At 38.6% G+C, this 22,104-nt stretch overlaps 1 protein-coding gene across 4 annotated transcripts in view; it reads left to right on the top strand.

The window, feature by feature from the left end:
* FARS2 (phenylalanyl-tRNA synthetase 2, mitochondrial) overlaps positions 1-22,104 on the top strand; it is a 253,757-nt gene that overhangs the window by 50,849 nt on the left and 180,804 nt on the right. For all 4 annotated transcript variants that reach the window (XM_026843387.1, XM_026843386.1, XM_026843388.1 and 1 more), the window contains exons 3-4: positions 8,372-9,007; positions 20,162-20,321. In XM_026843387.1, coding sequence (XP_026699188.1) covers positions 8,390-9,007; positions 20,162-20,321 — 778 coding nt within the window. In that variant the 5' untranslated portion in view covers positions 8,372-8,389. The remainder of the gene's footprint in view (positions 1-8,371; positions 9,008-20,161; positions 20,322-22,104) is intronic.

Here is a 22,104-nt window from a genome sequence, read left to right as displayed (position 1 = left end):
GGCAGAAAATCGATGTGACACAAAATTTACAATACCTCCACCTCTACTTAGTGTGGAAACATGATAGGAAAGGCTAGTTTGTTTATTACATATATATTTAAACCATGAAATAATGCCCTAGCTTAAAATAGTCATTACATTTGTTATTTTATATTAATATTTAGATTATTCTTGTAAACTACATCATGATGTATAGGGTATTACTAAGGAGGGCATCTGGAGATCTATGCTGAGTCATGAATTTCCCCAGTTCTCCTCAAGAATGGAAGGAGATGGTGGGAATTAGAGTACTACTGGGAGACAGCAGGTAAAGTTGAAGACTTTCAGTTTATAGATGAACTGAGAGATTCATGTTAGCTGCCTTCTCTGGCATGACCCATCTAAGCCGTTTGATTTTCTTAGTATTGGGTGGGCTGGGTTTGTTTCTCAAATTTAATTTTTTACTATCCCTTATGAAGTGTCTGAAACTTTGATATTTGGACATGTGGACTATTTTGCAGATGGTTAAATGTAGCCCATTAGTATGTATGTTGAATCTGGTATGTAAAATGTTGCTGTGTTTTTCTTCTGTGTTTTCGTTGGAGGAGGCAGGCAATCATGATTTGGTAATTATGCCTTCTAAGTTGAAGGGTATCTTTTCTGTCTACCACAGGCACTTCCAGAGGGCTAGGTTTCCCTGTTGGCCCACTAGGAGGATCCAGCACTTCTGGTGGCTGCAGTTGAGCCTTTCTGCCTTACACTGTAAAAGTAAAGCATATACCTAAAGCTTTGTACTTTCTTGCTGTGTATTGCGATGTGCATCTTCATCTCACTGAGACCGCTGACACATGGCAACGCCATAAGCGGCTTTCTCTGTATGAGAAGCAGTGCTGAAGTTCAGGAGGTTCTACTGTTTCAGGAGTGCAGCATATACCACATTTATCACCCCTCATGTTGTCGAGTTGTTTTATGGTGTAGTGTTTTGGATTACTGTCATGGAAATTATTAATACTTAATTACTTCCTCTGTTGTCCTTTGCACTGTTACAAAGTCTGAATGTGTCCCATTCTTGGCATTTAATAACTGACTGCAAAAGAATTATTTCCTTCTGTTTTTAAATCAGGATGATTTCTCTGTGGTTTTATTATGTCCAAAAGGTGTAGTTAATAATCAGTGAGAATTAAGAAAGTATACCACTACACATAAATGTTGCTAATATCTAACTTCTAAACAAATTAATTTTTACTCAGATAAAACTCCATATCAGTAAAATTCTTGATGGCATATACCTCTGTAGAAGACTACAGATAATCAAGTTGCAGATATTGGTGGAAATAAAGGAGGCAGAAGAGATAGTGGTAATCTTGACTCCAGTGGGGATTTCATAGGTATTTAAAAGTCTCTTTCTCTTTAATCTGTCAGTTATTTACAGTATGTCTTGTAACAAAGAAAACTAATTGGCAACATTTTCAAGGTATTGGAAAAATAATATTCTCTCAGGAGACAAATATAGTGTTTTTTCTCTTGAAAAATATATCCCTTGAAAAATGGATGTGTTTAAAAGCAGGAGACATTTGAGAATATTTAAGACTGATTTCTGCGTTCCCTTTTTGCAGTCTGTAATTTGTAATGTAATGCATTCAATATATGTTTGTGTAATAAGGAATTTCACTTAAAATATGGAATTGACTATTATAGTTTTGTCTCTTGTGGAGGGAGGGAAGAGCACAGGTATGTCAGTAGGAGCTCAGGTCACAGCTGTTTAACTTTCAGTAGAGTTTTGTGTGCCTTAGTCATTGCACACTACTGAAAGTTTCCACTAAAGGGCTTAACTGACTTTTCTTCAGTAAAAACAAACTCTGTTTTAGTTTGTGACAAAGAAAATCAAGAAATAATTAAGGTATAAATGAAAGAAAATTAGATACTGTTTCTGAGCAGGGGTGATTTTCCTTTGTTTAATCTACTGTCATATCCTTCCCCCCACTTTTTTTTAATTCCCTGATAATTTCTTTCCTCTGTTTATTTTGTTTTTATTAATCTGTTTTTTTCTGTTCAACTAAAAATTATATGGTTGGATGGCTCACGTTACACTTCTCAATTTTGATTGTTAATGATTTGGTGTCTTTCCATCTTCTAGAATCAGAAGTCTGAATTTGTTTGTCTTTAGTCCTTAACTTCTAATATCAGTTATGCTGTATACTTTTCTTTTGTAAAAAAATTGTATACTCTCAGAATAATTCAGCAATTTGATGCACCTGATTAGCTTGCTGATCACAAATTCCAGAGTGTGGATACTCTACTTCTGAAGTGCTTAAACCAAATTCACTACAGGTTGTCTTGAAACATGATTATGTCAATCTTTTGAAACAGTCTTATACCAGCTAGGCAGCACAGATGCAGAGTTTGCAAGTATTTTGACTACTGAAACACATTTTACCTGTCTTGAATCGTATATCTTGAGAAGTGTTATCTTTTTACTAAGTGGGAAACTTGTGGATAAACCTGAACAATCTTAGAGTGACACTGTGTATCCAAGGAAACTAGTGCCTGTAGCAGCCTTTGGAGGACTCACCGCAATCTGAAAGTTGTTGCAGTGTGATATAAATACAACATTTGTTATCATTTTCAATATCCAACCTGAAACTGAATGTTGAGTGTACTCAAGTGATGATTCAAAATAATTTCGAACTGGTGCTTGCCCAGAAGCCCTTGCAGAAGTGTGTTTACCTTTCCAAAGACTTGCTGCCCATGATGACTATCTTAGCCTGTCCTGCGGTCCTGAAGAATGTTGAAGGTGGTTGAATGTGTGCCTCAGAAGTATGGACTACATTTTCTGTGCTTGCTGTCAGGTTCTCATATATGTAAGACAAGGCATAAAATACTGGCCACTGCTCAGACAATATCAGTGAAAAAGGTTGTTAATACCTTTTATTTCATATTTAAGAAGGTCTTACATGTAACGTGACAGAAAACATGGTCATGCCTTATCCCAGAAAAGGTTTTTTAATTTTCTTTCTAAATATTGCAAGCCTTAAAACGTTGCCAAAGGTAGCATCATGATTAATGTATCACTATTAGAGAGCAGACAGCAAGCCAGCTTATGACACATTTTTGCTTCAGTTAAGAAAAATAACAAAAAAAAAAAGTTATTCTGTATGTTTCTTGGAACCTGATGATGGATTATTAACTACATGCACTCCAAGTGCATGAAGAAATTAAGAGCCAAATACTTGAAGGCCTTGTTAACTTGCCTGGTGCTTTATAGTGCATGCAAAATTTTCTCCATTGGGTGTTTTGCCATTATCGGGGACATCTGAAAATGTTTTGGCTTTGGAAGGTCAGGTTCTAAAATGGATCCATTCTAAGCTGTCTGTAAGGCTATTTCAGATGTTTATGTGTATAACAAATTCAGCATGCTCAGTAAGAGTGAAAGTCTGTTCTAGTGTACAACAATGTATCTGCATTTTAAAATGAGCTTAAAAAAACCCTGAGCTCGTTATTAGTATTGCGTGCAAAATAATTTCTCTTACATCCTATGCAGTGTAGATGTGGTCGTGGCAATACAATGATATTTGCTGCTGTATGCCTACATAGTTTTCAAAACTAAAATCCAATGCTTAGCTAAATTGCTAAGCAGACTGGTAAATGTCCAATTTTAGCAGCCTAGCATATGTTTATAATTTTTGTTTTAACATATGCTATGTTGGTTGAACTCCCCTCCCCACACATACGGTAGATAAAAGCTGTCACATCACAAAATGGTGGCAGCCCAACTTTTCTAACATTTTCCATGGCACTTCAGAGTCTTGCATTAATTAGCTATTCTTGGATAGGAGACAGACTCTCATCTTTGTAGAATTTTAGTTTCAAACCCATCATGTACTTCAGTTTATGTATGCAGTAGCCCATCTGTGTTTCTGCAGCCATAAACAGTAAAAATCACAGGGTGTACAGAAAAGCGGTCAGCAAGAGTAAGGATGCCCTTGGCTCACAGATACGAATATCTAGCAAATGGCCCTGAAAGCAGGCCTGTTTGGGTCACTGGTGGGCTCTAGTTTGCTCAAACAAGAGCATTCTCTCTCTTCCACTTTTCTAGGAGAGGTGGGAGAATAAAACAACACTGGTGCGCAGGCCTTTTCATTGTGAGCTGCTAAACTACCCTTCTTTTCTCTTTCTTTTTCAAGGCAGAAGTAAGGAATTTCACTGAGTCTACGATTCTTTCCTAAACCTCAGTGGAATAGACAGGACTTGTGACAAATACCACTGCAGCTGTGATAATGCTGTCTTAATCCTTGCTGCACAATGACACGGAAACCTGAATTTAGACATGAAGGGACATGTCTTAACAGTACAGCAATATGATCCCTTATCACATCAAACTGCCTTTTGCATGTGCTCCAAAATCACAGTATTTTTTTGGTATTCTTCCTGCTGTTTCCCTGTTGTTAAGCCTCCTGACTGTGGTGTACTTCTGCATGTGTAATGTCTGCTGTACTGCTGCACATGGGATGGTTGGTTTTCTGTGGGGGATGAAGGAGCCATGCCCATCAACTGAAACTGCTGTAGAAATGGCACGGGGTCTGTGGTAGAGAACTGATATTGGCAAGTGCAGTCACATCTGTACCTGGTCTATCCACAGCACGGACAGGTTGTTCTGATGCCTTCATCCCTGGTGGCATGGGTGCCACCTCCTGTCCTCTGGTCTACCTGGAATCTGCATAAAAGGTCGTACCCTCATGCCGGCATGGTTCCAAATGTACTGCCAAAACATGATGTATGATATCATCTCTATCAGAGTTCCTGCAGTTGTATTAGACATCTCAGTATGGAGATTGAGGTACAGGGAGAGGCCCATGGAGCTTCTTCAGAGGAGCTGCTGAGGTACCCAGGAATGTGGCAGTGGCATTGACAAGGTAAGGACCTGTGTAATAGGAGATGGCGAGCCTGGTTCTTGCCCGCCCACCTGCAGTGCTTTGAGATGCCCCACTGGTTGCTGCTGGTGGGCAGCCTGCTTCCAAACACCTGCCTCGACTCCCAGCTGTGAGTCAGAGCCACTGGCAAGCCCAGAGCACGTGACCATCTACTATGCTGGTGGAGTGCTTTGCCATCTTTGCATCATAGATGGGAGTGGTGGTTGTTCAATGTTTTTCCCATTTATGTATTTGTTTTCAGCCACAGGACCTACAGCTGCTATTTGGCTTGCTGCGGTTAGTTGGCTGGCAGTCACTGCTGTGGGATTCAGGTTTTGTCAGCGTGCACAGAAACCAGTTTCATTTTACTGCCAAATAATAAACATGGTGGAAATGAAGGAAGAAAAAGACGAATTTAAACTGTGCTTTTTCAGACCTTTAGATAGATGTCTACTAGAAATACCTGTCTATTTATTACAAGTGAACATAAGTAATTAGTGTATTTTTAGCATCAGTTATTTATTCCTAGCAGAAAGGTAAAGAGATTTCTTTATTTTCTAGTGTTCTCCACCCTGTTAAACATTCCTTTGATTTGAAGGTTTCTTCAAATGTATGGTATAAAGAGTGTCAACGTGGCTTTTTCCCTCCTTCTCTATAGCTTTTCTCACCAAATGTAATTTATCACCAGCTGAGTTGAACTAAATCCAATATCATTTTTCTGTAATGATCCTGGAAGTAGCATACATGAGTCTGTGGTGGGAGATTGGGAGCAGAAGAGTGTCAGTGAAGGACTTCAGTGTTTCTGGCACTCTTGTGTGATACCACGTTGATGATTCCTTTACTGGTTGTTTGCTGCTGTTTGCTGTACTTGAACACTGGATAACTAACCTTTCTTACTGCTTACAGTAGATTTTGCTTTACATTAAAATAATAGTGCAGATAGTAATGCAATTTAGCTATTTAAGGCACAAGCATAATGTTAAGATGAAAACTCTTATACAAGTTCATCTGTAGATTTTTCTCTTGTACAAGTTTGTGAAGGGCATATATCACTTTCTCAGAAAAAATAGCAAATTAGCTTTTCTAAACTATCAGAAACTGATAGCAGTGTTGCTCTTTATAAATAATGAAAAATCATCAAGTAAGCCCTTAAAGATGTATATGTTAGTCTCCCTTAAAAATCATGAGTCCCCCAACACTTATGGTTCATGTTCTGATTTCTTTCTCCGTAAGGTTATAATCATAAGAAGAACTGTTTATGTGAAAGTTAAACTTCTTACATGGTTGTCTGATTCTCAGACAAACGGTATTTAGGAAAGCAGCAAACATCACGAGACTCACGATAAAGTCACGAGAGTTTTTCATATGTTACAGTTATGTGTAAGTTTTGAATTGAATTTTTTTTGAAAAATAAATGTTTGGGCAGATGGTGATATTTACTTAAGGGAAGCTGAATTCATTATCTGACTAGAACTGGGTATTTCAAGCAGCTGTTTGAAAATGAGAACTCACTTTCCATGAAGGAGAACGTATGTTTGGGGAAATGGAGCCTCTTTTCAAAATGTAAGGCTATCCCTCCTTTAGTCTATGTCATAGGGGTTTCTGGTGGGGAGGGGTGTGTGTGTGTGTGAATTCATTTATGAAAGAAACTTATCAGTAATGGCCAAGACCTAATTTGTTGACGTAATTTCTCAAACCCTTAAAAAAAAAAAGTACTCTTCCTTAAAAGTTTCCAAACTAGGTAAAAGTTGTAGCTACTCTTTTTTCTTAAGATATTTGACCAGGAAAAAAAGGTTAAACCAAATATTTAGTAATCTTATGCTACTCTGCCAAATTTAATTTCTGACTACCCAGCTTGTCTTTATTTTGATATATTGAGATACAGTTACTTCAGGAAATAGACCTGTAGAGAATAGAAGCCAGAACCCGTAGAGGCATAAGTCAGAAGGAAGCAAGCCAAATATGAACATACCCATTATCTTTTACAGATCTGCTTTTTTTGGGGACTCCATATTCTAGAATGTCTGTTCTGTTTGCATATATATTTTTGGAGTTTAAGAGTATGAAAAATAATCTTATCTTGTTTGTTCTTTTTTTATATTTGTTTCCCTTATGTTCTGATGCAAAGCTAACCAGATGCCATAATCCTAGCTTAAAGATGGAAAGCTATGCCTTCAAGACTGAGGTCTATTCATTGCTTATGTCCTTTGTTCCCCCATTTATTTAAGATTACTTTCATGGGAAGTTCATTCACGCAGAAAACCTGTGGCCCTGGATTTCTTGGTTCATAGAGAAATACAGACCAGTTTGTTTGGGGTAGATGCCTTTCCCCAGTCACTTAACTTCTAATGCCTCTATTTTCCCATTCTGTAATAAGCAATTGTAGTGCTTAATTATTTTACTGGAACCTATGCTAGTATTTGTGAAGCCCAACTATGTATTTTCTAGGGATTTTGCATCTCAGAACGGGTTTATGCATTTGGAATGACTGAAGGGCCTGTTATCCCTAAAACTCTTTGTTTTTAGAATTATGTCTTTGAACACTCCAGAAAATGCAGCTGTGTACATGTGAAGCACAAAGCCTGCTTGTAAACAGGGTGGATGTGTAAAAATGGCCCTTTGACAGGAAATGAGTTGTTCACTGCAGACATTTTTCAGAATCTCATCACTTCATTCACCTTCCTGATACTGGGCAAGCCTCCTTGTCCAGTACAGTGATGTAAGATGTGAAAATGGCCATTCTGGGAACATATGGAAAAGGGCTTTTGTGCTCACCCCAAAATGCTAGCGTTGCTTTTGACTATGTGGAGCCTTTATTGTGATTCTTGTGCAATACTCATATTTGAACTTAATATGCTGTTTATATATAAATATATGCCTTGTGGTCTGGCCATCTGTTTTTTCACAGTTGTTCAGTGGTTTGAAAGGTTAAACTGGTTTTGTTTGGCATTAAGTAAGAATTAATGATTATTGCATAATGTGTGTCACATGCATCTAGTTGATGTGGAATGCCTTCTGTAGCTTCTGCTAATCGGGGGAGATGATACAACAATAGGTTAATGCTTGGGGTTTTATTATAAGCAAGCCCTGACTGCTGAAAGGCGTTGTTAAATTTCTGAGTTTCTCATAAGTAATATTCAGTTATTGCCTCATATTTTAACCAGTTGAAAAATACTGTTTCAAAGAAGGCCTGATTATTCAGCTGTAAAGAGTAGCAGTATCTGGAATGGGGTTAAGGCTAGCTCTAGAGTCATTAATACTGAAGCAGTGATGCAGAAGACTGATAATTGAATGAGCTATCCTACCTGAAATTTGCTCACAAGTTTATTTTCCCTCCTCTGAAATAAAAATAATGGTTTATAACAGAAACTTTGTCATATTAATCAAACAGACATTTGATTTCACTTATCCCTGAGATACTAGCAACTCCTGCAGCAAGATTGCAGATCCTAACTCAATTTTTTAAATTTGTCTTTCTCTAGATCATAAACGAGTTTGCAATGGCAATGCTCTGGAAATTCATGAGAGTAGCTAAGTATTCTAAAACAGCTTTATCACCAAAAGTGAAGGTAAGAGGAATTCCCACCCATTCAAGGTATTCTTCATCCAAGACTGTACCTTCAGATTTTTCTGCCAACACACCCTGCTCAAATACTGTGGAACTGTTTGGTAAAGCTTATCCTCAAGATGACTACAGCAATGTCACAGAGAAGATTCTTTCCAAGGTCGGGAAGAACTTGCACAACACAAAGCATCACCCTTTGTGGCTAATCAAGGAGCAGGTGAAGGACCACTTTTACAAACAATATATAGGACGCCGTGGGACTCCCCTGTTTTCTGTCTATGATGGTCTTTCTCCAGTGGTTACAGTACAGCAGAATTTTGATAGTTTGCTTATCCCACAAAACCATGCCAGCAGAAGGAAAGAGGATAACTACTATTTGAATCGTGATCACATGCTAAGAGCACATACATCAGCTCATCAGTGGGACTTGATACACTCTGGCCTAGATGCCTTTCTGGCAGTGGGAGATGTCTACCGCCGTGATACAATTGATAACACCCACTACCCAGTCTTCCATCAGATGGAAGGAGTTCGGCTCTTCTCCTGTCATGAGGTAGGAATTCTGTAGTTGGAGTGAAAGAGATTTTGCGTAAGTTGTGTGATCTTGTATTTGCTGTAAGCAAAGTAGAGTCACATAAACATGTTACAGCAACACGTGTTATGCTGTACACTGATAAAAATCAAGTGATTGATCATGTAGTAATACGTGTAATTTGGGAAAAATATAGGTAGAAAATGTTGAATTTGAAAACAACGATAAACTTCCCTGAAAAATGTGGAAAAAAAATGGAAAGACAATAGTCTTGAAAGATAGCAAAATAAAACAGTGTCTGAAAGGAAAAAGCTTGTTCAGCTAATGATCTGAACAATTCAATTTTAGTTCTATCACAAGTTTCTTCTGGTGAGGTCATTTTACCAAAAAGTCTGTAATATTAATACTTGCAGGAATCACGGATATGAGTTGTTGCAGCTACATCCAGAATGCGCTTTCTATTCTGTCATCTTTTTACTTTTAATAGCTCTAACCTTCTGTAAATTAATGTCTTTTTTAATGAATTGTTCCGTTCTTCATCTCATCCTAAAGCTGCATTGAAGGATTCATCTGTTGCAGCTGATAGTTTTGGGTGTGTGATACATACACAGTAAACTCATTAGAGTCCAGACGAATCAGCTAAAGAGCTCTAGGTAGATGTCCAAGACTCTTGAGTTTATATATTTTGTTGGCACAGCTTGCATGTTCTGCAAATGCTTGGGTGTCATTAAGTATTCTGCTGTATCATTGATCAGCAGTAAATATAAGCCAGTTTGTTTTCCAAATAGTAATTGATTTGTAAATTTGTGTATGCTTGTAGCAATGATGCCAAATTCACATTTCTATAACTAAAACTAGCTTATTCTAATAATACTGAGATGTAGACCATTCTTAATGTGGTTGCCAGTGGGTGACAGGAGCTTGGCAGGGAAGCCTGATGGGTTTGGATGCCTGAGGGAAAACTCGGGTAATCACAGAGCACTGCTTTTCTCACTGGTGTTTCCTACCCCATGTGGCCACTGCTTCTTCCACTTGAAAAACATACCTGCCTTTGCAACTGTCCTGTAGCTATGTGGTGACAAATATAGCTTGCAACTGCTTCTTTGATAACCTCGAAATGGAAATTCTGCAGGCCTGTTTATAACTACAATCAGGGTATATGCAAGAGAAAAATGTATAATACTACATTAAGAAAATGCCATTACTTAATGTTTTATGTTCATAATAAATTTTTTTACTTGGGTGGGAGTTCAGCCATTCAGATGGAAAGATTTTTATCTTCCACAAAATTATAACATTGACACTCTTGCAGGATGGAATTTCTGCAAACCTAGGTGGGATTGATCTAATTATTGAAATTATTGTTAATGAATATGCCCTTTAAGAAATTTTTGTCCTAATGACAGACTGTTTCTTTCTTCTCTAAAAATTTAATAATAGGGATAATATTAGTGATAGGATTTTAGTAATTGGGAACAGAGTTACAAAAATGTTCACTGACATATTCTATCTAGAAATACACGATGTGTAGCAGTCTGATTCATTGCACTGTAGATTGCTTGTTTCTTTGTCTCTTCTTTCTTCTTCCCCAAGGAAATGACTGAGATGTTATTGGAGAATGTTAATAGCTGATGAATTTGAAGTTAGCTCTGTGCTGGAAAATGTGCTTGTATCTCTAAAGAATGAAAGTCCAGCTGGCTTTCTCTACTGATGAACAAAGAATAATGGTATGGTGTACAATGTGTGAAGTCTTGTTTATTGGACAACGTGCATAAATTCTAAGCCTGAGTGTGATCTAAACCATTCTTTTTTTTTTCTTCAGTTGCAGATTAAATACTGGTAGAGTCTTGCAATACGTAAAACTTTTTACAGTCATCATCACAAGAGCCTTGTGGAAAAAATTGAATGTGTAATTCTGAAATTTCACTGGGGACTATTTGTTTTGTATTCTGGTTGCCTGTTCAAAATAACCCAAATTTAAATAATTCCAGAAGGAACTGTCTGAGCAGAACAAAGACTAAATGGAGGTAATACTACATGAGAGAAATATTTTTATATTCATTTATTTATACCCACGTTTAAGTTGTAAGCCACTGAGCAGGAATGTGTGAATGTCAGGGCCTGTTATCTTCATTCATAACCAGACAGTCTTTGGTGAGAGAAAATTTGCGCAGTATGGAGGGTAAAAATCTTTGTAACTGTTAGCTACAAGGCCTGGGTACATTTCATCCTATGGCCAATACAATAATAATTTTATATGCTGTAGTCAGCTTACTGCTCTGCTTTGTTCTTTTGATTTATACATCTATCATTTGTCGTCTTCTCAGTGAAAGTGACCACAAAACTGGGGGAGGTGAGAACAAAACCTAGAGTGATTTTATAAGAACTTGAATTTAGAGGAATTTGACATCTCAGTTTGGGAGGGGGCAAAAAAGGTCAGTTCATCCTCAGATGAAATTTTAGGCGGGATAAGAAAGATGTAGATGATGTGGAAAAGTCTCTCCTTTACAAATACCAAATTCCGTAGTCAAGGCTAGGTTAAAAATTCTTCCCTATGACTGAAACCTTTAGAATAATTCTTCTTCATATCAAAGTTAAAATCAGTACATTGGAAGTAAGTGCTGGAAAAACAAACCATAGTTTGGCACTTTTACAGTGTTTGACTCCGAGATACTTACAAGCTATTTCCTCCTTTGGTTGTATTATTTTTCATGGTGGTTGGTTGATTATTTTTGTAAGAGAAAAGTAATCTGTGATTCAAAGATGGGCAGGTAACTGATGCGTCTATGCAGCTTTGTATGAGTGCAGATGTTGGAAGTACTAAAGAAGTTCCCATCTTCCAAACACTCATTGCTAAAAGATAGAATAATTGTTGCTGAAATTTCCCATAAACTTTTTAAAAATGTCCTTGGACTGCTATCAAAGAGCATCTGAAAATATATTTAGACATGTTTTCAGTTTATTTTAAAATGTTTTAGGTTATTCTTGCCTGAATATAATATATAGAAGAGTTAGAAACTAACAGAAATATTTAAAACCAATGCCAAAATAGCTTCCCAAATCTGCTTCAAAATTCTGGACATTAAATGAACTGTTCTTCTTAAATAGTACCCCCAAATGGTATTTCTTTTGTATTCTCTTCCTCCAGTATGCCTGGTTTACTTCTAAAAGGTGTATAGATATTTTTTCCTTCTATGGTGTATGATTTTTTTTCTTTTCTTAATCCTTTGGGTTGGCAATATCAATACTGCTATAGTCAGGTTTGAACTGGCAAACTTTCTTGGGTGGATTATAAACGAAACTATTTCTGTGCTATGCCATTGTCTTTGGTGCAATTCTGTACTTCCCACAATTTACGAAAAAGATTTTTTTAAAAATCTCAATTAAATTACACTTTGTGCATTTTAGCCAGCAGAGGGAGCCAATATAAACCCAATGTCAATCGCAGAACATTTTTCAGTTGACAGCAAATGTTTACGCATTGGGAGAAGACTTCATAAGGTATTTTACAGTCTGTACTGAATTATACATAATTTTTAAGGGGAACAGATGTGAAAACATAGGAATTACTCCTCTAATTTAGTAACCTTGTTCCAATGGAGGCCAATACCAGATTGTTCAGATGAAGAAATGATGCTGTTGTTAGGCTTGTTAGTGCCAACATCTGAAAACTGTAAGTAGGAGACTGTGAAGAAGTAGTAGGGATCTTTATTCTCTCTTGAAAAGTTTTTGCTGGAAATGACACCTTTTTTGATAGGATAGAATGGAAAACTATAAATATTCCAGTTAAAAATAAGGACTGCTCCTCCAAAGCAGTATATATAATTGCAAAAAAAAAATTTCAATATTGTGACTTCATAGTGTTTATACCTGAAATATAAAGACTCTTGTCCTAGTTAATAGAAATGTATTCATATAAATACACACTCTTTTCCTCATCTTTTCATACTTGTGTTCCTTGGCCATATTCCTTGTGTATGGTTAGGAAAAGAAAATTTTTAAAGTTGCTTTTGGACTTTTCCATATGCTTTGGCGTAGGTGTGAACACCTGATTGACCTACATCTTTGTTTACATTGGGTTTTACCTTTTTTTTTTTTTTAATCAATGTGTGCCATCCTAGGTTTTCATTTGCAAGGCTAGTGTCATTAGGTTTGACTTCTCCAAAATCTCATATATTACTACAGCTTTGGACACTGTGCTGCTTCTGTTCTGATGTTGTAACAAAGGAAAGCTCCTTCTGTCTTCAGTCATAATTTTTAATCCTCACATATAAAGGAATTTAAATAAATTTATAGTGTTCCAAGGATCAGCCTATTATATAGAGTGAATTGGAGCATTTACAGTATGTGTGAGAATATTTGTGTATGTAACTGGGACTCATAATATCAACGTTTAGCTAGGCACCAAGGAAGATTTTAAAAGGCTTAAGGGGCCTGTGAAAGGTACTTTTCTCAGCCCTTTGCAAATTGAAGATAGGGAGGAGGCTTGTCCAGGGATGATGTAAGACCCTGAAATCAGCCTCTTGAAATCTCCTTTTCTGTCTGTTTCTTCCAATTTGGGTAATGCTCTTCAGTGCCTCAGCTGTTGAGGATTAGGGCTTGGGTGAGGAGGAGTCAATGACTGTAGTGAGATGAGATGGATGAGGAGAGTTGTGGATTGGTGTCAGTCCCTCTGACTTAGGGCGTTTATCTCATATCATGCAATAGTATGTGTGAGTCAGAGGAAATTCAGGATTTCCTGAATGCTTTGAGATAGCAGTATTGAAGTAGTATTGATCCATGCAGCTTTTTTTGTGTAGGTGGAAAATTGTGAAAGAGATTAATTTTTTGTTTTTTACTTAGGATGGACATCTACTACATATGTCCCTACATGCTTCCATTCTTGTGCCATCTCTTGATGATATGCCTGCCAGGCATTGCTGTACCTGCATCTTAGGCACATCCGGGCATGGGAAGTGGCACAGGCTGCATGCATTTGGTGAGACACCTAGCACAGTAAGCGGTGTGCTCATCGTTTCAGGTGCTGCTGCCTCTGGAATGGTGTTTGAGATGTTGGTTGTGAACAATGTGTCAGTCCTGAGGAACCTGAGAGATGGCCTTCCTCTCAGGGAGCAGGGAGCAGCATATAGGAGCAGGGGTGCTGGAGCTAGATCCACCATGTTAAGAAAAAGAAAAGCAGTGTTAGTTTGCTAGAATATTCTGAGGTGAATTTATTCCTGAAGTTGCAATTTGAGTGATATGAAGAAAGGGCCTGGCTAGTTCAGGTGGAACTGACTTCACTCTTGCAGATGTCTGAGTTGTGAATGTTGTATTAATTAGTATTTCCCAAGTTGTGGTGTACAAATCATGCCATAATAAATAGTTTCACTGGTCTGAGGACCCACATTGTATTATTTGGGTTTTTTTGTTGAAATTTTTACGGTGAAGGGTATCAGAAGGTCTGTGAGATTTTCGTAGTGGTCTGTGGTCTAGAAAGTTTGGAAGCCACTAGCACATCTTTTGTTGCAAAGACTTTATAATAAATATTTTTTCAAACTTTGTCTTACTTTATCTCACCCAGCTAAGAAAAAAATCCAACAACGCTTTTCAGAATAAAGCGGTTAAATCTACTCAATGTGATATTTAAATTGTGCAGGAAAAAGCAGAGCAGAATGTCTACAAGTGTATTTGGAAAGTAAGGTGCTTAAAAATAAAGGAATTTCTGTTGCCACAGGAACAGAAGACTGAGGCCTATCATATATGTCTCATTATAACGGGTATCTGTGTAGCAGTGTTGCTTTTTCTTTGCTGTTCAAAAACATTTGTATGGCTTTGCCTTAAACCTGGTGATGATTTTGTTTTTTTCAGAAACACTTTGATTAGGTTAAAAAACCCTTCACAAATAGAAAACCTTTCTTCATTGTAATTGGAGGTCTGAAAAGGTAAGGATACAGAAATTAAGGTGACCGTCTGCAAGCTTGTTGCTTGAAGTGATGTTTGCCATTTTCTCCCCCAAAAAATGCTTATCGATACACAGTAAAGAGCATTCTGTCGTGCGCATGATGGGCTGTGTATCTCTTTGGCACCTGAAACTGCCTGGATAGGGGTGCAAGTTTACAAGTTACATTGTCGTGGAGGCTGATTGGGACTGGCATTAAGTTTTCTTTTTGATAAGCTATCTTCGTGGCATCATTTTCATCATTCCTGATCCATTGGTTGAGTGTTACAGCACATTTAAAATGTGGAAATGATTTGCTATTTGTAAGTGGATTTAGAGTGCTGTTCTTTGTTCATTTATAGTGATATTTATCAGAACCAGTGAGTCAAAATGTATTCAGTGTGGCAAGGGTGAGTTGCCACATGCAGATCCTCGTGCAGAGCTAGTCTTAAGTGCCGGTTTGTCTGTGAGTCTTAAGTACATGAGCATTATGTATTCATTATCTTAATTGCTGGTGTATTCATGACTGGCAAGAGAAATACACAACTACATTTGTGGAAAGACAGGATGTAGTTACAGATCTTTCTGATTTGAAACCTGCTATGAATGCTGTCCCATAAAGAGACACTTAATCTTGGACTGAATCCTAAATGTATGAGTAATGAAGTGATGTGAGATTAGAAAAAGTCTGTCAGGGGACTGAAGAAATGTTGGGGTCTTTAATGAAATCCCACATGTGACTTCTGCCCTAGCTTTCTCTGTATTTGTTTGATTAAAACCCAGTATCTCCTGGCCATTACTTGTTACCAAATTTGACTTTATTCTTATTATGAGCTAAATTTTGAGTAAATTTCATGCCACGCGGTAAAGTCACTTCAATTTCTTTCTGCCTCCTTCTTTGCAATGCAGCATCAGTCAGATATGCTTGTAAATCCTTGTAATCTTTTTGACTTCTGCAGGATGACACAATATTCAATGTTTTGCACCTCTTAAAGAAAAAGCTTCTTGTTCTACACTAGACAGACACATAGGTGCTTGATTTATAGCTACAGGAAGTTTCTTTTCTGATAGGAGTAGTGACTGATCATATGCAATACAATAAAAAAGTGCATTTTATTTTAGGCTGCACTGAAGGAATAAGTATACATGAAATTGTGGGATCCAGGATGCGTTAGTGTTTTATGCAAGACTGTCTTTTCTTCATTTGCTCAGATATGTGCTGGGAAGAATTGACATCAAAAAGGAGTGACTGTGGGTGATTCTTCTTTTTATTCAAGCTTTGACTTTCTTGGCTTTATGTATATGGAAATGTTAAAGTGTTTCTGATCCAAGATGTGCTTAACACAGTTCAATCATTGTAATGGTGAAACTGGTGTATCGGTTTAAAGCCGCTCATATTGACACAGCAATGTCAGTGAATGAAAAGGATGGAATAAATAGTAATACAACTATAAGGAATCTTTTTTTTTTTTTTTTTCTCTGTATAACCCCATCCACAGCTGTGCTGGAGTTGACATCCTATTTAACATCTTTATTGATGATCGGGACGAGGGGATCGAGTGCACCCTCAGTCAGTTTGCAGATGACACCAAGCTGGGTAGGAGTGTTGATCTGCTCGAGGGTAGGGAGGCTCTGCAGAGAGACCTGGACAGGCTGGAGCCATGGGCTGAGGCCAACTCAGTTTCCATAAGGCCAAATGCCAGGGGCTCCCTTTGGGCCACAACAACCCCCAGCAGCGCTACAGGCTTGGGGAGGAGTGGCTGGAGAGCTGCCAGTCAGAGAGGGACCTGGGGTGTTGATTGACAGCCGGCTGAACAGGAGCCAGCAGTGTGCCCAGGGGGCCAAGAAGGCCAATGGCATCCTGGCTTGTGTTAGCAATAGCGTGGCCAGCAGGGACAGGGAAGGGATCTTGCCCCTGTACTCGGCTCTGGTGAGGCCGCACCTCAATTCCTGTGTTCAGTTTTGGGCCCCTCACTACAAAAAGGACATTGAATGACTCGAGGGTGTCCAGAGAAGGGCAACGGAGCTGGTGCAGGGTCTGGAGCACAGATCGTATGAGGACAGGCTGAGGGAACTGGGGGTGTTTAGTCTAGAGAAGAGGAGGCTGAGGGGAGACCTCATCGCCCTCTACAGCTGCCTGAAGGGAGGTTGCATAGAGTTGGGGATGAGTGTCTTTAACCAAGTAATAAGTGATAGGACAAGAGGGAATGGGCTCATGTTGTGCCAGGGCAAGTTTAGACTAGATCTTAGGAAGCCTTTCTTTCCATAATGGGTTGTTAGGCATTGGAATGGGCTGCCCAGGGAGGTGGTGGAGTCCCCATCCCTGGAGGTGGGGTTTAAGAGTCGGGTCGACTTAGCACTGAGGGATATGGCGTAGTTGGGAACTGTCAGTGTTGGGTTAATGGTTGGACTGGATGATCTTCAAGGTCTTTTCCGACCTAGACAGTCCTGTGATTCTGTTACAGGAGCTGATAGTGCCTCTGTGGAGAATACCTCTCGGTGCCTGGCTGTAAGGGAGTCTGCTTCCTTGCCACTACCCGTCTTTCAGGGACTTCCCTAAGGCTGTGCTTTCACAGCCTGTGTAAACTGGTGTAGATTCACACCTTCACCAAAGTGTTCCAGCCCTGTCCCACGTGCCAATGTGTCTGTCTCTTGGTGTTGCCAGTATCGTGATAATTGATTACCGAGCTAAATTTGACCATTTTCGTGTTGCTCAGTTTCTCCTCTTCTCCTGGGTTACTTTTCATCCAAATCCACTTCCCAGCCTGGCTCAGTTCACTGCTGCATGGACCCTTGTCCTGGCACGGAGAAGGAGACAGTTCATATGGCTGGTTTGGTAGGATGAGGAGGCTTGCAGGTTAGAGGGCTGGGATTATGATTAAATGTATTTACTTTAATGGTTCTTGTATGTACTTTATTGCCACATCTCATATAATATACTACAATAGAATTTTACTTCAGACAGTAAATGCAATATCAACATTTCAAGAATAGCAAAGTGGTAAGGAAAAGTACTTCTCTGTACTTGTTGATATAAATGCTGTATTTTAAAAGCAGTGACCAGACTTTCTGTTTCTTGCAATGGTCTGAGGAACCAGTGTTAAGTTGGGGGGTGAGAGAACAAATGACGGAGAAAGGAAAAAGGGTTTCATGTCCTAAAATAACTGCTGATGGGGAAAATAGCAAATGCATCTTCTAGTGTGTAAATACAGTGTATTCCAGTCCAAAGGGGGAAAGTCTCTGTGGCCTGAAGGATGTTTCTGGCTTACTGAGGGGAGTCATTTCACTCAATAGAAGGAAAAAATAGCTACCTGTAGAGAGTAGTTTAAAGCAGGAACCTAATTTAGCCACTCCAGGTTTCTCTGTGAGGGAGGCTGCGTCTGTCCATTGACCACTCAGTAAGCTTAAGATGATTAACCTCCCTAGGCTAATGCTGGCTTCTGTCAATACACCCCAGCTTTTAAAACCACATGCTGGATGACTGATCTGCCCTGCTGGTAGTAAATTAGTTATAGGGGTGTGGGTATCATCTGCTTCTTCCAGCCAGTGCAGAAATAATGCCAGTAGGAAGAAGGGGCTTTAATCTTTCAGGTGAGCACTTGAATAAAGAATCTGTTATTTAAAAGTGTAATTCCTAGTTTTGTCAACCTGCTAAGTTTTGATTAGTAAAGGAATTTTTGTTAGACTGATGGATAATTTTATTCAAAATTTCTCTTTCATTTTTTATTTTGCAATTTTCTACAACATGCTAAGGAGATTAATTTGAGAGGCATTTTCTCAATCTGCTAACCGAGTCTCCTTCTGATGAGCAATGCAAAGTTTTACATGCTCTTGATGGCCTGTTTTTTATTTCCTCAATCCATTTTGCATGGTTTGCATGGTATCTAAACTCAGACTCCTTCTGCGTGCTAGAAGTATAAAATGTGCTAGAAGTCTTAATTGATTGTGTCCAGCATTTGTAGGCTACAAGAGGTTCACTTGAACTTTTTTTAAAGCATTTGTGTCACCAAAAGCATCGAACTGCAATTAAAACAACTTCTGTGGGCACCTGAGATGTTAAGGTTACATGACATCTCCTTAGTAAGAGCTAGCAATGCTGGGAGGCTTAACGTGAAGAAAATCTCAGTGTGTGTTTTTTTCCCCTCTGTGTGTGCTTGGTTGACTATGGGAAGGTGGAGGAGGAGGGGTAGGAAAAGACACTAGAAAAACATTCTTGGTTCTCCATACCCTTCAGACTTAACAGAGTTGGGTTTTATACAGCTGTAAGGATTTCCAACAAAAATTATCTTTAGAGTGTAACACTGCCTGTTTGTCTCCCCAAGACATGGAGCCTCCAACAGTGTGGCTTAGTCAGAGTGTTTTATTGGTCTCTCTGAGAGGATGTAGATTTGCTGGTATGTATCTGCTGGGGATTGCCTGGACAGAAACTCATGGGGATGTAGAGGAAACAGAAATCTTCAACTTTGCAGCAGATGTGGTGGAGAGTGGCCTCTGCATGCAAAGCAAATATGTCACATCCCAAATACAACCTGCCCCTGTGCTTTGTAATTTATCTGAAAACCCCAAACCAAAGCCATGTATCCTTAAATGCCCCATAGATAAAATTCCTGTAAACAGAAAGATGCTGTGTATGGGAAAACATAGGAAAATGGTAGTCCTTAAATTAATAAATTGTACCAAAGATGAATATCAAGCAGCTTAACGTCTCATTAAACTGCCAGGCTGGGTTTTTTGGGGTTGGTTTTTTTTTTTGGTTTGTTTGTTTTGTTTTGTTTTTTTTTTTAAATTTGATTACAACTTTTTAAAAGTGTTGGGGTTTTGGTATTTTGTTTACATCATTCAGTTACTAAAGGAAGTTGAAGCTGTGGTAAATGCCATCATGTATTGTAGTTATGAGGATATAATTTACATGTACTGTACAGTGAGTGTACTTTGTTCTGCACAATAACTTCCAAAGTAACAGGATCAGAAAAAAAGATGTTTCCTTTATAAATTAATATTTTCCTGTAGCTAATAATATTATTTGAGGATATGGTACAGAAATAAAACAGATCTTAATGATTGAATATTTCTGTTCTTATGATGATTTTTCTGTGTTTAGTGAACAGAAGTTGTATAAAATCACAGTCTTTACATTTGTATTTCATGATGCAGACTTAGCAGGTAAGGTTCCCACTTAAATCAATAAAACTTCATTCTCTGTTTTCATTTAGAAAGTCATTGATGCGAAACACTGTGTTTTTGTGGTTTTGTTCTAGTTGTTCTCAAGCATTAAAGATGGCGAAGGCTTACAGTTGTTTGAGCAAGGTCATCGCACTGCTCACAAGCAAGAGTGTCACACCATGGAGGCAGTGAGGCTGGTGGAGTTCAACCTGAAGCAAGTGCTCACAAAGCTCATGACTCACATCTTTGGTGATGGTAGGTTCTTGCACCTCTTTTCCTGGACTGATGATGGCTGTAGGCATCTGGACTTTTGAGAAATATTTTGCTGCATAATAAAACAGGAGGCTTAGGGGTGATGGTGACAGCTGGTATACTGAAACAGCCATGTGGGTTTTTTCTGGTAAGAGTTATAGTCGTTTTTAAGGACTCTTCATTCATATTCTTTACTATTATATTTTTGCTTTAAATTTGGTCATGTTCCATCCCAGTGTCTTTTAAGGTCAGAGTAACTTGCTATTGATTGATCTTTCAGCTGTAATCTGTATTTTGTATGTTATTGTTCTTTAATACTATTATATCCACACCTTACAATATTATTGAGCACAGGCCAACAGGCCACACACTCTTCTCTTGGTTTCCTTAAATACTGGCATGCACAGCACCGTGCTGAATCATCAGGCTTTTTGAGAAGAGGTTTTGGTATGTATGCAGTGTGTCAGGGGAACATAGTGGGCATGAATACAGGTAGGGACGTGTGCCAGACCCAACTACTGGCACTTGTCTGGCAGGAGCCGTGTTTTAGAGTGAATGCAGTGTACCTGTCAGTGTGGGTCCTGTGAGGACAACTCCAGCATAAAGCTGTGTGGGATCCACTCTGCTTTGTACTTGTGGGCATCCTGTGTTCCTGGAGGGACAGAGCGTGGCTATGACATTGCACCCGGGTCTGCATCAGAGCTGAGCGCTGCTGGGGAGCATGTGGGGCAATGAGCACATCTTGCACCAGCAGTGTGGAGCTTGGCAGGAGAAAGGGTACGTATGCACATGTGCTGTTCTGCTGCATACATGCTCAGAGTGCTGTGAGTGTTTTCGTAGTGCAAATAAATTAAACCTAGCAGCTGAGGGGAGATGGTGTTTGCTAAGTTTGCACCAAGCTGAAAAATAATTGTTGTTTAGTATTTAGAGTGGGATGAGGAAGGGTAAAGAATGTCTGTGTATATGAATGAAATATTCTCTCCTTGGAAATACCTGCTTTTGGTTTCAGGAGTTGACTTTAATAATGGCCCAAGTTAAAATTGCTACATTAATGCTGTTTCCTGGCAAGAAGGCTTTTCTTTTGAACTGATTCATTTTTCTGTTGAGGAAATACTGGATAGTATTAGAATGCACAGGATATGCTGGCTACTTTCAGAACTCTTTTAAGATGCCCACTGAATTTAGAGCCTTAGTTCCAAGAGTGGATTGATAACAGTAGCAAGTCCTAGATCTGACTGCTTGGTTATTTGTCTGAAATTCTCAAGATGAATTTACAACAAGCAAAACTTGAACCAGTTTTTGTTCTATCTCACCTGGACAAAAAATTTTTAAGTTTCTGAGTTCTGTTTTTCTTGTGGTTGTATTTTACTTAATAGCGGCCTTTTGAAACATACAAAATCAGGATCAAAGTGAGTAATAGTAAGAATGATATTTTGTGATCAACCTCAGATGCTGAGGATGTGTTTAAAGTGAGCAATTTCTAGGAGTTATTAGTGATATCTGAGACTGCAGTGACATCCTTCTCTAACTGTTGACAGATGCTGCACTTTAAGCATCAGTGTTGGCTGTTACTAGTTCTTCTACAGTCCACACAGTAACTAGAAAAACATTAAAAAAAATACTCTTAAATGATTGGAATCCTACAGACTGAAAGTAGGTGTTGGCTTCTTACAGTAGGGATTTTCTATTTCTATACCCCTGATATTTTACCTGAAATACAAAGACAAGATATAGATAGTGATATAATTACCGTTCTCTGTTTTTCCCCTGCTCCCCGCCCCCCCCC

This window comes from Athene cunicularia (assembly GCF_003259725.1).
Source record: "Athene cunicularia isolate RWA chromosome 2 unlocalized genomic scaffold, athCun1 chr2_part1, whole genome shotgun sequence".
Lineage (NCBI taxonomy): Eukaryota > Metazoa > Chordata > Aves > Strigiformes > Strigidae > Athene > Athene cunicularia.
Note: the sequence above shows the minus strand (reverse complement) of the source record. Positions and strands in the feature narration are given on the sequence as shown.